Genomic DNA, 16,036 nt, shown 5'->3' on the forward strand with positions numbered 1-16,036 from the left:
CCAGGTACCAAGGTGGATCGGTTTGAGTCCTCTACCGTACTGTGTGGACAGCGAAGCCGCACAACTCGGGGATATGACGTCAATGTGACGAACACGCGCCGATTCCCAATCCACCTTTCCTCGAGTTTTTATGTTTTGTAGTCCAGCATTTTTTGAAGAAGAAGCTCAACTTCTTCATTAATCCAAAGAAATGTTTCTCTGCTTCGCAGTGAATCCTCAGCCATCTTCTCTCCTCTGCTTCTGATGTGGACTTCCTGCAGTGAGCTTTTATCTGCGCATGCGTTGTTCTGCTCTAGCTTTGGAGTGTTACTCTTTAGCGCCCCCCACAGGCTTGTAGTATGTACTACAGAGGTGTCATGGAGAGGTTGAAGCCTTTCTCCTAGTTTTTGCCACCGTTTCCACACCTGAACCGGCTTTGGTTCCATGTGGACATAGCCTTAAAGGCGGATTTATGCTCATGAGGTGTCTGCGTCACCGTCGTAGGCGCTGCGGAGGCCTGATGCAAAACTCTTCCAGATATGACGTGCACCCCTGCCTAGCAGACGGTTATGTGGAAGTACTCCCTTATGACTGGTCAATATGGGATTACGAGTTTCCGTTTTTCTGGATCTTCTCTGTGAATTTGTGTAGTAACCGCCATTTTAAAAAACAACACCCAATGGACTAAGTTGATGAGAGGCTGATTGAATTATTTCTTCGTTTTCTTCCACATGAAGAAAATTACAAAAGTTCTGTAGTGCGTCTTTTAGGGCTGGGCGATTAATGAAATTTTAATCTCAATTACGATCTGGGTTTTCAACGATCATAAAAATGAAATGATCTGACTTTTTGCTCCTTCACAGTTTACTCTTGTGCATTTGTAAATCCAGCGCCACTGGCATTGCAGCGCTCTGCTGCAGACTCCTCCCACAGCGCTCTGCTGCAGACTCCTCCCACAGCCCAGCGCTCTGCTGCAGACTCTTCCCACAGCGCTCTGCTGCAGACTCCTCCCACAGCGCTCTGCTGCAGACTCCTCCCACAGCCCAGCGCTCTGCTGCAGACTCCTCCCACAGCGCTCTGCTGCAGACTCCTCCCACAGCCCAGCGCTCTGCTGCAGACTCCTCCCACAGCCCAGCGCTCTGCTGCAGACTCCTCCCACAGCGCTCTGCTGCAGACTCCTCCCACAGCCCCACCCACCCCCACCCACAACGTGAAAACGAAATGTCTCCAGACTCATTTTTCCCAGATCACACTGGCTGCTGTCTCTCTACATATATATATATATATAAACATATAAACATATGGAGATGGATGGATAGATAGATAGATAGATAGATAGATAGATAGATAGATAGATAGATAGATAGATAGATAGATAGATAGATAGATAGATAGATAGATAGATAGATAGATAGATAAAAATTCACATTATTAAAGTAAATCATGGATAATTATGTTAATCGAGATAATCGAGATTGCAGTATTATCATGATTATAATTTTTGCCATAATCGAGCAGCCCTAGCGTCTTTAAGGAAGAAAAACAGGGAGAAAAGACTGAATATGCCGAACGACAAAAACTAGACTGCAAATCAGTGGCAACAGGTCTGCTGGTGAGATGAATTCTTCCAAGAGCCTGAACTTCAATATAACTGCAGCATTGTGGGATCATCTTGACAGAGAACACAACAAAACGCAGAAACATTAAAAGAAGAGCTTTGAAAGGTCCTTTAGGGGAACTATTCCTGAAGTCTGCTTTTAGAAATGTTGTCTAAGAGAATTCAGACCCTCTCAGAACCAAACCTTGACTTTCAAACTTTTTTGAAGTAAACAAACTCTGTTTGTGCCTCATTTACTTTATCTCTATTTATGTTTCAGTAAATCACTACATCTATTTAATGTTTTACTGGCAATATGCAAGGAAATGCGGGTAGCTCAAGACTTCTGCACAGTGCTGTGAAGAGTAGTTGCAAGAGATCATCTGGGACTTGGTGCTCACAGAAACAGGAAGTGTGGGTTGCGACAGGTTTGGTATCACGCTGAAATGTTTCACTCAACTCTCTGCTCCATCCTTAGTGACCTGATTTCAATTTGAAATGCCACAGAGGGAGACATCATCTTACCAGGAACATCTTGTCCGGGTTTCACTAAAATCTTTCTGTCTTTATTCGTGCCCCCCTCTGTATGTGTGTGTATGTGTGTGTGTGTGTGTGCTGCAAAGACAAGAAACACACACAGACATGCAGTCCCACCCGGTCGATCATGTCCAGACTTGAATGTTGCTTTGCAGGTAGCAGAGCTGCAAAAGCAGCAGTGACCAAAAAAAAAAAAAAAAAAAAAACGCGCACACACACACACACACACACATGCAGCAACTTCCATATGTCCTCTGAGGACTGGTCCTAAAATAAAAAAGTTCATGTTTGTGCAAGAGTATAATGTTTTCTCTCTCTCTCTCACGCACACACACACTCACGTTTTTAAGCTAACGCACACGTTCCTGCACCGTCTCTTCCTCTACGCTCCATGTAAACGTGGACATGCGCGTGCATGCACGCGCATAAACAGCCGCTGCGATGCGATTCCGCTGTCGCCACATCACGAAATGGCGGAACTCGCTCCTGTTGCGGTTTATCATCGCTTTTATTCCCGGTGAGAGCGTGTACACGTGTATGTGAGTGTGTTCGAGACAGATAGAGAGAAAAAAGTGCGCGCGTGCATGCCTATGTGTGCGTGCGCTTGAAGGCTTCCATCTGTGTGTGTGTGTGTGTGTGCCGTGAAACTGTCAGTGAGCAGGCAGCTTAACATCTGCCCCACATAGTACAGACAGAGCGGCTTCTATTATGCTGTCTGACGCACGCGCAGGAGTTTAGATGCACGCGCGCAGCGGCAGCAGCTCGGGGCCTCATTACATCACGTCCCAATTGTTAAGAAAAAACATCAACAACAAACAACAAGAGAGACCACATGATCCCAACTCTGATATGTCAGATTTTCTCAATCACTGACTGCTTGTGCACGAGGACTACACCTCGGCCGTGCACTCATGGTGAAGGATTAAAGCACGCGCACGCCCGGCAGAGCTCGAGCGGCAGTAAAACCAGAGGCAGGCGCAGGGAGATGCATCTGTGGTGCTGGGAGAGATGGGATGGATGGGGAGGAGAGAAAGTGAAATGGACAGGTGTTCCTCACGCACGCGCGCGCACAGAAAGAAGCACCCAACACACACACACACACATACATACTCATACATAGAGAGACATTTACCCGTAGTGCAGACAGGTCTATCTCGTCCAGACTCCGCGCAGGGGAGTCGCTCGCCATGGTTCTGTCGATAGATACGGGACTCAAGATGGAAGCTTCCTCAACGACCATCGACCGAGAGGTGCAGAGCGGCGGGGATGAACACACACTCCTCTAAAAATTAAAAATAAAAAATAAAAAGGCCTGAAAAATCCCCCCACCCACCCCCCAAAAATCTCCAAATATCCTTGCGCAGACGATGCTTTTTTCTGAAATGAGGAATGAATGCTCCAGAAGACTGAGGAGGAGGAGGAGGAGGTGGAGGAGCGCAGCAGGGAGGCGATGTGCGCGGAGCTCCAGGTGCTACATGCTGCTCCGAGAGGTGAATCCGGTGCTACTTGTCTCCACTTCGACCCCCCGATGTGAACAGTAGAGAAGAAAGCTGAGAATGACGCGCACAGACAAGAGGACCGAAGCGCACAGCAGCCGAGACGCACCGAGGGTGAACACACTCCGTCCGTCAGTCCGTCTGGGTGGCGGAACAGCCGCGTGCTTCCCGGGAGTGGCCTGTGAGGAGGCTGCGCTACAGACAGAGACGCCCACAATGTCTTTCCCACAGACACACAAGAACTACACACCTTAACATACGAAAGGGCAAATTTCTACCGCTGTTCGCTCCTGTATGGCAGCTTATTACGGACTAAACTGACAGTAAAAACCGTTCACTGTCAGCTAAGGGCGAGTCCACGCACAGGAGGGTGCGCGACGAGGGGCAATCGCCATGCCCTTTTCCCCCAGGTGCCAAAATGTTTTTTAGACACCTTCATGGGACATTATTAAGACTTATTCTTGTCTTAGTGTCACATCAAACGGACGCTTATGTGAAGTCATTAAAGTCCTCTGCTTGGTCTGGTTCATTCTGCCTTTCATGCATTCAAACATACGGAAATAAAAACCTGAAAAAGCTGAAATAGAACATCAAGAATTTAAAAATTATCATAAACGGTTCATATTTTGCTTAAGGATCGTAAAGAATCAGGTAAACCTGCCCAAAAGGGTTATAGGGCAATTCCAGACTAGTTGGAGTCCATTATTCTACATTTGCCAATCTTCCCCTGATCGAACATCCAACCAAGTTCAGCCCAAGGTCAGACCAGCCCATGCAAAGCTCAGAGAAACTGGAAACAAAAAAGACTACGTTAGACATTGCAGGCTTCAGCATGTTAAATGACAAAGTTTACAACAGTATAATTAGAAAAATACTGAACAAGTAGCCTATGGCTTGTTTGGAAAAAATGCAGGAGAAAGACTCCTCTCTTAAAAAAGCTTAGGTTTGTAAAATGTTATCTAAACAAACCAAAAAAACTTCTGAAACAATGTACTTTGGACAGATGCGACTGAGATGTTTGGTCATAATACATAATATAATATTTGGAGAAAACCAAACAGTATATTAGCAAAACATACCTCATACCAACTGTCAAGCATGGTGGTGGCAGGACTTGTTTTGCAGCCAATGGGAGCTGAGCACTGAATGGACACTGAACAGTAAGATTTCAGGCTCTTCTTTAAGTTAAGGAAGGGGTTATTAATATTTTTTGGTATTCTATATTATAAAACTTTTTAAGTAAAGGATCTTTTGGAGGTTTTAGCTTTCATTCTGAACAACTGCAAGGATGCTTCTGTGTTTCATTCATGTTTTCAAAACACCCATAAACCTTTGCTCATGGCAAAGACAGTGTAGACAGGAAATGGACTGAGGTTGGTGTAATATCAATTCAAATGTTTGGTTTTAGTCAGTGGACTATTGCTGCCATGATGTCCGTCAGTTTGTGTACCTTTATAATGTTATGAATCAGCTACCACCACCCTTTCAGCTCAGATTTGTTCATTTGTTGTTTATTTTATTACATTGCAGGTCTTTGCAGGTGCAGATCTTGCATCTCTGTCACGGCACCGTTTGACCTCTGCATGACTTCTGGTTCCGTTGTACACAATCACTCCTCTGTGGCTTCACTCCTTTACTGTTTCCTGTCCCCTCCGCATGCCCCTTGAAAGACCAACAGGTGTCTGTTTCTGTGTAAACAAGGCTAATGTATTGGGGATGCAGACAGTTCTTATGGCCGTATTCAGACCCCCTTGAACTCTATCACCGCTGTCCCATAAAAATAAATAAATGCAAATACAAACCAGAACAACATTATTGATCCAGAAGGAAATTTTAGCAGAGTGCAGGAAAAATATAACAAAGAAAGCCTATTGCACATGTAATGGTAATGAACAGATATATACAGATAATTATGATTATGAAGAGGTATGAACAGGTATATGCAGATAAATATTGCAGTTCTTATTTACAGTAAGTTTTAAAAGTTTTTAAGTTTCCCTGCTGCTGAAGGGGGAGGAGTTACTAAGTCTGATAGCCTCAGGTAGGAAAGACCTCTTGTGGCATTCAGTGGAGCTCCTCAGTGGTTTCCGTCTATGGCTGAAAGAGCTCTGACAGAACGTGAGTGTGGCATGCAGAGGATGAGAGACATGTCTGATGCTGAGGAGCTTCTTCAGCATCATCCTCTCGGAAACCTCTGCCACAGACTCCAGTTCGACTCCTAGGATAGATCCTGATGAGCTTGTTGAGTCTGTTAGTGTCAGCTGTCTTCAGCCTGCTGTCCCAGCACACTACAGCATAGAAGATGACAATAGATGCCACTGAGTGATAAAACATCTCCAGCAGCAACATCTGCAGGACCCCAGGATCTGAGCTTCCCGAGGAAGAATAAGTGACTCTGACTTTCTTGTAGATGGCATCAGTGTTTGTTGTCCAGTCCAGTTCATTGTCCAAGTGGACACCCAGGTACTTGCAGCTGTCCACAATGTCTACTTCTGTACCCCTGGTGGTACCAGAGTTCAGATGGGTCCTCTGTTTTCTGAATCCACAACCAACTCCTTTGTCTTTTTGACATTGAGCTGCAGGTGGTTCAGTCCACACCATTCTACAAACCTGTACCCCTCCTCCTGGCCCCTGCTGATACAGGCCACAATGACACTCATCCGAGAACTTCTGCAGAAGGCAGGGCTGTGAAGATAACCTGAAGTATGAGGTGTTAAGTATAAACAGGAATGGGGACAAGACCGTCCCCTGTGGCACCCCCATGCTGCTCACAATGGTGTCCGATGTGATATTCACCAGCTTCACATGCTGCGGCCTGCCTGTGAGGTAGTTGTGGATCCAGGCTGCGAGTGGAGCATCCACCTGCATGGCCAGTAGTTTCCTGTTGAGCAGGGCAGGTCAAATGGTAGTAAAAGCACTGGAGAAGCAACTAGCATGTCTTAGTTAGGCTCCAACTGGATTAGACAGTATCTTGACTGGCCATAAATTTAAATAGGCTGGCCTCCAGTAGACTGACTGGCCATTTGCATGGAGAGACTGTAACCATTACAATGAAGCTTGCTGTGTTGATTATTAGCTTGTCAAAGCTAACAGAATTGTGTTTTTTTTTCTTTTTGTGCCAGATTATGCAGTACACTGCTGCCACCTAAACCTGCTACTTGTTTATTGTAAAAGCCTAAATCAGAAAACCCAGACGAAAGGAAGCATGCGTTTTTCATCCAAGTATCTGGCAATGTAATCTGTTATGGAGCTAGGATAGGGACATACGTTTTATAACTTGTATCTCTGTGGAGCTAGCATAGGGACATTCACTCGTATTTTCTGACTCACAGAATTAATCTGTACTTGTAGATTTGATTTTTTACCTGTATTTATTGTTGCAGTCGCGGGTCACACCCACTATGAACTGCTCAGGGCAAAGCAGACAGAGGTGGTGATTTTGAGGAAAATCCTGTATAAAACAGAGACTTTTTTTTACTTCAGCAGAACAAGCACTGATGTCAATCAGGGTTGGTTCAGTCAGTTAGGTGAGTTTACTGCTTGAGTTTCTGTCTTGGTTTCGGGTTATTGTTTACATTGCTGGTGTGGGGCTCTGTTGTTAGGAGCCGACCTTAGCTTAACTCCTCTACTCAACAGAATGAGTTAGAAAGGTTTGTCCAGCTCTTTGGCTCAACCAAGTACTGAATAAGCTGCGTGCACTTATACCCAAGATGATATTGTTTGATGAAATCGTGATCTTTTATTTAAACAAAATGACTTACAAAAAATGCACTGCCTCTAGCACCACATGACAGCAGCTGGTCCAACTGGACTCACAGCAGTCAGACTACCACCTAATGATGACGTCCCATCTTGTTTCTTGATTGTGTTGTTCTTACTCTCATATGTAAGTCGCTTTGGATAAAAGCGTCTGCTAAATGACTGTAGAATAGAATAGAATAGAATAGAATAGAATAGAATAGAATAGAAATTACAAAACATCTGTACAAGTTACAAAACTGAAGACACGTGCTTCTATCCTAGCTCCAGGTACTCCTGGCACCCCCAGGCAGCCCAGCCTAATCCTTAACCGAGTCCTGTCACACCAACTAATTTCAGCCACTTATATCCCCAGTCTTATTCTTTCAGTCACTACCAAACACTTTTTGGCATAGTTGCATGAGTAAATTAATAGTTTCAGAACTTCAAGTTAAGCTCAGATCAGTGCAACACGTCAACAGTAATCATGCAGGACGAGTCAATCTCTTGCTTCAGTTTGCTCATGAACAAGACCTCAAATACTTAAACTCCCCCAATAATGTTAAAATTAACATGTAATAATTTGTAACATGTTAAAATGTACTGTCATCTTCTTCAAAACTGAGTTGAAATTATTCATTTAGTTGATCAGTTACATACAGAAATATTTAACAGTTAAAAGTAATAAAATCACTCTTTTGCCATTTTGAACACAATAACTAAGAAAAATGGTTTATATGTTGGTTAAAGTATTACTGACCTTTTCAGGAAAACGAGTTAATGTCCAGTCTTTATTCTCTTTAAAACATATTTGTTGAACTTGAGTCTCTCCCTGATCCCAAATCAAAAGCTGTTTGAAAGAAGCTCTGTCCTCTGCTGGATAATTATATTCACAATACAGTAATTGTTTTGTTTGTTTTGTTCGTTTGTTTAAATCTGGACCTCATATAAGGTTGAGTAAGTGCCAAAAACAGTAGTTATATTGTTATTTATTTAAAAAGTTAATGAATAAATATGTTTTTTTTTCCATTTAGATTTGGTCTAAGTTTCTACAGATGCAAACAAACAAACAAACAAACAAACAAACAAACAAAACAACTGTTCCTTTGGCCAGTATGAATCAGGAGACAACTTCATTGTCCAGAGGAAACAAGATTAAAACATAAATACTTCTGTTTTCCTAAAGTTTGCTGAGTTTCTGATCTAATATGTCAATAAAGTCAATATGTTAAACATTCCTGCAGAAACTGCTGAAAGCAGAGAGAAGATTTAAATGCAGCCCTGAAAGTCAGCAGATGCAAACATTTCTATATCGTTGTTTTGGGGTCGAGGTGTTAAAAAACCCTCAAAACAGTCAGCAGAAGGGTCTCATCCGAATGACAAAATCTCTACAGTCATTTTTTAGAGCTCTGAATATTCTTTTACTTATAAAGTAAGGTTTTCTCATGTTTTTTCAAACTGATCACCAGTGGTGGGATGGTTCAAAGCAGCCATCGCACCTCTCTGCCCCTCCCCCTTCACACCGTTACACAACACTTAAATAATACGTTGAACCATCCTGCTGAACACGAGGGTCCCTCATTTTTATAAATACAAATAAAACACTATTTACAGCCCAACTCTCCTGGAATTATTTACATAGTGCATATATTGTGGCTAACTAAACTTAAATATATAACGCAAAAGCAAAAGTAACGTTCACAGAAAACAAACTAATCAAGACGCCTCTTCACTCTCATCCCTCTCTACTATGACTTCTTCTTCTTCTTCTTCTTCTTCTTCTGTTTATTGGCGGTTTCAAACAACGTACAGGTGTGCATTACCATCACCAACTGGTATGGAGTGTAGGACAGGACGGGATAAAAAAAACACCCTGTCCTCTATATTCTCTTAATCAACCCTGATTTAGATAGAAAATAAATTATCAGATGCTTATCAAAGGTAAATACCTGGAAACTTTCATTGCCCTGAGTTTGTTTATCATTTTCTTCCTTTCTGTCTGGTATATGTTGCAGCGAATCATTACATTTCTATTGTTTTATTTTGTTTTGTTTGCAGTTGTACACCATCCTGGATCATGTTTTCCACACAGTGTATCATTAAGCCAAATATGTCCCAATCTCAGTCTTGAAATAACACTACCATATTTCCTGTCCTAAAAGCCTCCTCCCTTGTCCCACGGCCCTTTGTACTCTGTCTTCTCACTGTTTCTGCCATCACTTCTTTTTATATTTTCCTCCTTACTTCCACGTTAACATAGTTAACTGATAAACCAACATCCTGCTTCTTTGACCCCTCCTTAGCCCTCCTATCTGCCCATTCGTTCCTTCTTACCCCAATATGAGCTGGCACCCAAAGAAATGCCATTACTGATCCTATCATGTGAATCCTGTACAGTGTTTGCTGGATTTCAATTAATATATCTGGTCTGCTTTCTGAGTAACTGCTCTTTATACTGACTAAGGATGAACTTTAGTCCGAACTTATAAGTGATCTCAAAGGTTTTGTGCCCTCCACCCACTGGGTTGCTAATAGCAACGCCAACATCTCTGCCGTGTAAACGGATCAACCATTGTTTATCTCTTGCCTGCTTGCACTCTAAACTCTGGCACAATGACTGCTACTCCTGCACAACCCAATGGATTCTTGGCTGTGTCTGTATATATTTTACTTAACTACAGAAATGGTCAATATATGCCTGAACACAACCTGAATCACAACTCCCTCCCTTCCCCCTGCTCTTCCTTTCCAGTAAGGTGAAGTCCACTTTTCCACTGGGAAGGATCCATGGTGGAATCCATGGTGACATATTGGTTCAGCTAATCAGGTGATTATTAGACCTTTTCCAGCAGCTTGGGTCCTTAGACTGCCCTCATGTGTGCACTCCATGGTGCCACAGCCAGCAAGGCCTTAGAGAGAGATGTAAGTGATTTTTCCCCAAAAGAAATTCCAACTTAAACACTGTCACAGTATCTGGAACACTTTCATCTTAGTGAGGGGGCTGTCACGCCACACCCTCACAGACAGAGGTGGCTCACTTTCCCATCCACATCACCACTTGATGGACATGACAGCTTTTAACCAGCAGATGTCCCTACTCTTCAAGCAACGAGACACTCACGCAGCACATCTCAAGGACTAATAATTAACTGTGGAGCAACTGCAGAACTTACGGTATGAAAACATCAGACCACTAATTGGTGCAGTCATTGCTGCACAATTCAAACTTTATCAATCACGTGGACACGCATAAACTAAGAATAATACAGCAGTCTTTAAAGTAATACTGTTTTGCAACTATCAGCACAGACACTGTGATACTGCGCTGTATTTTAACAGAGAACAAAATAAAATAATCTGATTTATATGTCTGTGTGTGCATCACTCTCCTCCTTCCATGTTGGAGGATTAGTTATTTGTTTGAGGTGGTTCTAAACGTTTAAACACACGGAGAACATTAAAAATACAACAAACTGGGAAATGTCCTGTGGACTGAAAACGGCTTAAAGAGAGAACTGACATGATAAGTGACCTGTGTCTAAAGGAAGGAAGGCCCATGTCTCATGTGTGGGCAAGTCTGTTCTATAAGCTCTTTAATGGGTTACTAAAAATAATTTATATTTATATCTGAGGAACATCTGGTAGAGGGATCTTTAAAGTTCATTTAATAATGAGGGATGGTTCAAAACATTGTCAAATACAATCAGTAAAAAGTTTGGTTATTAGATTTAATGAGAAAGTGTCCAAACTTTTGACTGGTACTATATGTGAAGACCAAAGAAAAATTTGCTCAGTTTGAATCAATAATTAGTTTTATTTTAGACTTTCCAGAGCAGACATTCAGGTTAGCAACCTGTGTTGAAAATTCTGGATAGGAACATTTTTGCACGTAAACTCGTTTTAGGGAACGTTGTAGAACATTTGGAGGAATGTCTGTGTATAGTGGAACACAAACCACCAAGGCTGTGCCTAGTGGGGTACTGTGCAGAACTACCAGATAAATATGACCTTACAAAAGCTGCTGCCAGAGTGATCGTCAGATTATGAAAAACTGCATCTTCTTCAGGCCTCAAACAATGTTTGGATTCGGTGTCTTACCAGCGAATGTTACCCAGAATCAACGATGGAGAGGGTTTAGCTTCCGTGTAGATACCTGTGGTCCTATAGGTGCTCTGTGAAATACTTTCCATGTTAAAGTAGAGAGAGGAGCTTTTTTTGTAATACAGTTAGGCTTACAATCATTTGCTGCAGGTGAGATGTTGTTTGTGTTGAGTTGCTCTATTATGTATTGTTGTATTGTGCACTAAAGCTCAAACATGACTAATTGCATCATTAGTTGGGAGTGTATTGTGTGTGTCTCATGCAGAAAGTCCTGTTTGTGTATTTCTGAAACAAGACATGGGCTAAAATTTTCTGGGATGAAACCAAATGCTCATAAATTTAAAAAAATAATATAATTAAATAATTAAAAAATAAAAACTTCCATTTCTATTAACAAACAAACAAAAATAATGTCGTCCTTGGACAAACATATTAATGTTAAACGTGAAACTCAAGTAACAGAATAAACATCATATAAACTATGCTCTCACACTGGATCGCTGGATCACAGAGACAACAAGCCATCAGTGGGAAAACAAACTGTATTTAGCCTCAGTGTGGGAATTAAGTGGGTAATTCAAAAGCCACGGGCATTACTGCTTACCTCCAGATTTTAAACCCAGCTGCAGAGATTTGCTGTCATTTCATGCCATCACAAAGCTGAGTTCAGGGCTTTGGGGAAACTGTTTGGAGGAGAAAAAAAAAAAAAAAAACACCTCAAAACATGAACTGATGCACCAAAGTTGAAAAAAGTTCCTGCTCACACGTTTCCATTATTACCATCTTTAAACCATGTTGATGTGGCACCATCTAGAGGCACAAACAGGAACTGCAGGAGAGAATAAATTAGGGCTCTGGAACATCTGGGGCCGGTTGTTCAAACAATTTAATCCAGATAAAAGCTATCCTGATTAGTGAATCCCATTTTTCAGGATGGAGGATCACGTAATCCAGCTTATTTTTATGCCGGTTATTCAAAGCAACATTGGATTGAATCACCCTGATCCAGAATCCCGTTTTTCAGGATCACCAAATCCGGGTGACCAGCATTTGAATCGATGTGGGCTTCCGGCTATGTGAAGAACAACAGGTAGAAGAGCCTGTATGGGGTTACTTCAGGTCATTTCCACACATGACAACCATGAACATCCACTTCTATGTATAACTGTATGACTTCCCATCGGAGCCACAACAAATATAAAACTAATCCGTTAACAACTATTGTGGATATTCTGAAAACGTCTCTGTGACTTTGTTAATTATACACCGGACGGAGCCCCATGGTGAGGTACCGGACCAACCTTTAGCTGTTTGTCAGAAACAGGGACTGACTGGACGTGTGGTAAGAGATGCAATTGTTAAACATCATTCACGACTGGTTCTTCCCTGAATATGGAAAAAAAACACAAATAGAAATAAAAACACCAACATAAAGTCAACTGTTGCAGATCAGGAAATGGTAAAAGTGTGTCTTTAGCCAACTTTGAAAGATGTCCAGGTTAGGAGAAGCCCTGATATCAGGGGGAGGTCGTTCCTAACCCTAACCCTGCAAAGGAACGACATCCCTGTTGGCTCCAGCTAAACCTGGGGACCGCCAAGAGTCTTTGGCCAGAAGACCTCAAAGATCTATGTGGAGTGCAATGGCATAAGTAAGAGGAGGCTAAACCATGAAGTGATTTAAAAACAAAAAACAAAAACACCTTAAACTCAATCCTCAACTTAATAGGAAGCCAGGATTGAGGTGATGTGCTCAAATTTACATGTGCCTGTTAAAAGACTAGCAGCCGGATTTTGGACCAACTGGAGGCGGTTAAGGAAAAACTGGTTTATACCTTTAACTTCAGCTGCAATAATCTAAGTGAGACAAAAGTAAAAGCATGCAACTCAGAGCATTTCAGATACTGGGCAATGAAGCCAAGATCAACAGAGGAGTGGTCAGAGAAACGGATGAGCGATGCCCCTGTACAATCTTCATTTAGTTTAAAAACATTATGTGTCATCTAGTTATATGTATATACACACACAAACACACACACACATACATATATATGTGTGTGTGTGTGTGTGTGTGTGTGTGTGTGTGTGTGTGTGTGTGTGTGTGTGTGTGTGTGTGTGAATACAGTGGAAATAATCAACTTCTCACAGCAGTCTTCCCAACTAGATTTAAGACCTCCTGCTAACATAAAAAACTGGGATCCAGCTCAATATCCCAAGGAAGATACCTTATAATGGATCTAGCGGCTCCACAGCAACCCACATACTTTCTATATTTTCTATTAAAAAAGCTGAAACTGTAAAAAAAAAAAAAGCAAACACACATTTCAATGAATGAGTGAAGCATCGAGCCTGAAGTTAAAGAACGTCTCACGAGGAGCTGAATAATTTTTAAAGGCATTAACAACTTATTTATTTAATCCATCATTTCACAAAAGCAACAGGACATGGTGCTGCAGATCATCTGTAAGGAGTTACCAGAAGAAAACAACAGTCTGTGCAAATAGTGCATTTTCTTACACAGCAGCTGAAGTTGAGTGCCACACAATTCACGTTTTTACGCTTAATTTTGTTAATTTGCTTTTACAGCTGTAAAGATGCAGGATTAAGACTATACATGATCTGCTGAGAAGCACTAGAGAAGGAGGTAGAAAGACAGAGAGGTAGAGAGGAAGAGTAAAAAAAAAAAAGCCAAAAAAAGCACATTAAAGGTCCCATTTTCCTTAAATAGACAGTAAAGTTTCAGACAGGCACACAGTTAATCATCAACAATGGCTTTAAGAGGAAACCATCCACCTTGCAGGATTCATGCTTTCCTGTAATCCTTAATGGCAACAAGCTGCTGTCATTATGTCAGCGACAGTTTTTAAGTCAAATTTGCATCGTCATGCAGAAAAGGTAGAGACCAACAAGGACAACAGTGAGAAATATTGATGCTGCATTTGGGAAATCTCAGAAAAATAATAAAAATGTATCTTAAATTTGAATATCCAAGAGCAAAATAATGAAAACACCCTTTACTTGGAGCGAGATGTTTCCTTTTTTGCCACTAGGGGGCAGCAGAAACAAATGACAACTCAAGCGTTCCTTGTTTACTGGATATATGCCCAGCAGACAAAAAGCAAATTTACCAACAGAGACATTATGTTTTTGCCCAGAATCAGTCAAATATTCATTAACTTTGGATTCTGAGAAAATCTTTAACCTTAGTAGCTGCTTTTGTTGCAGCTTTGTAGCTGCAGTTGAGCAGGTGGTGTTCACTGGCTTCTAAAAGCCAAAAAAAAAGTTTCTGAAAGAGTGGATTTGATTGGATGTTGCTATAACAAGTGGATGCCAAAACTAAAAGTAGGAAAAGTTCCTATGTATTAGCTAATTTAATCTTTTTTAATTTAGGTTTGATGGTTGGGAACAGCTTACAGATGAAGAATGAACATTTAAAAGAAAAAAATCAGAAACTTAACAGAGCAGCTCAAAGACAAGAATCTCATTCTGTCCACATCTTTTCTCTAATGAATTTGGTGGCTACAAAAAAAAAAAAAAAAAAAAAAAAATCCAGGATGTTTCTGCTTGTGTAAATAGTAAACAGCCTCCAAGGCATCCACCATAGCCACAATATGAAGCAATAACATCAAATGTGTTTTTCTTCTGCTGCCCCCTAGAGGCCAAAAGCACTCACTGTAGCTTAAAAGAGAAGAACTGCCACTTTAATGGACAAACTAATTTCACTAAACACGGAGTTGAATGTCCACAAAAATGTCCACTTTCTGACACTAAATGGAAACGAAGCACTGAAATTAACTTATGTATAAATCTGATGGTCCTTTAGTTAAAAAAAGGCTAATATGAATCATTACTTCCCAATAGTTTCCTGAAGAAAAAATAGACTGGTCTTAAAGGCAAAAATAATTTTTTTATGTTAAATAATGTTTTCTGATTATGCCTGATTAATTAATATTTTCTCATGTACAGATCAAGTTATTTTGGAGGAAAAAACCATCACCAGTACCAGATTACTGCAGGTCTTTCTGAAAAATGAATAAACTTGTAAAATAAATGTACCAGGAACTTCCGAGACAGATCACAGTGTAGAAACAGGTCATTTAAGGTCTAACATAGAAAATACAGTATGAGGAATGTAAATGAATTTTGGCACTTGTAATGTCCTATCTGACGTAAATATTAAAAATACAGATATGACAGATAAAAAGATCTTGATCCAGGTCTTCATCCTCTACTGTTTTTAATCATTTTAGTGTCTTTTCAAAGCTGGGCCCTCCTGCCCCTGATGTTGCATAGTGTTGTTAGAGAACGAAGGAGCATGCTGAGATTAAACAGTAATAGCTTGGTGGTGAGGGACAGGAGGCCTCCATTTCCTTCTTGTAAACGTGAGGTCCAGGTTTTCAGGCACCGAGCTGAACACTGCGTCTGCTGGTCGACCCTTCATCGTGCCTTGAACACACACCTGTGCTGCCTGCATGTACATCTCAGGTCTGAGAAGGTGTTGTCTTTATGTGCTTCCGTGCAGGTTTAATGTTCCTCACATGCACAGATGATGCATCACAGCTGACGCCATGCTGGAGTCGATTTTACCTGT

The 16,036-nt window shown here is 41.4% G+C and overlaps 2 protein-coding genes across 7 annotated transcripts in view; both read right to left on the bottom strand.

The window, feature by feature from the left end:
• Positions 1 to 3,879, bottom strand: part of tnikb (TRAF2 and NCK interacting kinase b) — a 77,860-nt gene extending 73,981 nt beyond the window's left edge. For 2 of the 6 annotated variants that reach the window (XM_041967783.1, XM_041967782.1), the window contains exon 1: positions 3,246 to 3,878. In XM_041967783.1, the coding sequence (XP_041823717.1) occupies positions 3,246 to 3,353 (108 nt within the window). In that variant the 5' untranslated portion in view covers positions 3,354 to 3,878. Of the gene's footprint in view, positions 1 to 3,245 lie in introns of all 6 variants that reach the window. The other 4 variants (XM_041967786.1, XM_041967784.1, XM_041967781.1 and 1 more) reach the window with 3 other exon arrangements.
• A 9,955-nt stretch (positions 3,880 to 13,834) lies between these two features.
• Positions 13,835 to 16,036, bottom strand: part of pld1b (phospholipase D1b) — a 61,058-nt gene continuing 58,856 nt past the window's right edge. The window contains exon 27 of the mRNA XM_041968614.1: positions 13,835 to 16,032. The gene's annotated coding sequence lies outside the window, so the exon portion shown is untranslated. The remainder of the gene's footprint in view (positions 16,033 to 16,036) is intronic.

This window comes from Melanotaenia boesemani, chromosome 18 (assembly GCF_017639745.1).
Source record: "Melanotaenia boesemani isolate fMelBoe1 chromosome 18, fMelBoe1.pri, whole genome shotgun sequence".
NCBI classification, from domain to species: domain Eukaryota; kingdom Metazoa; phylum Chordata; class Actinopteri; order Atheriniformes; family Melanotaeniidae; genus Melanotaenia; species Melanotaenia boesemani.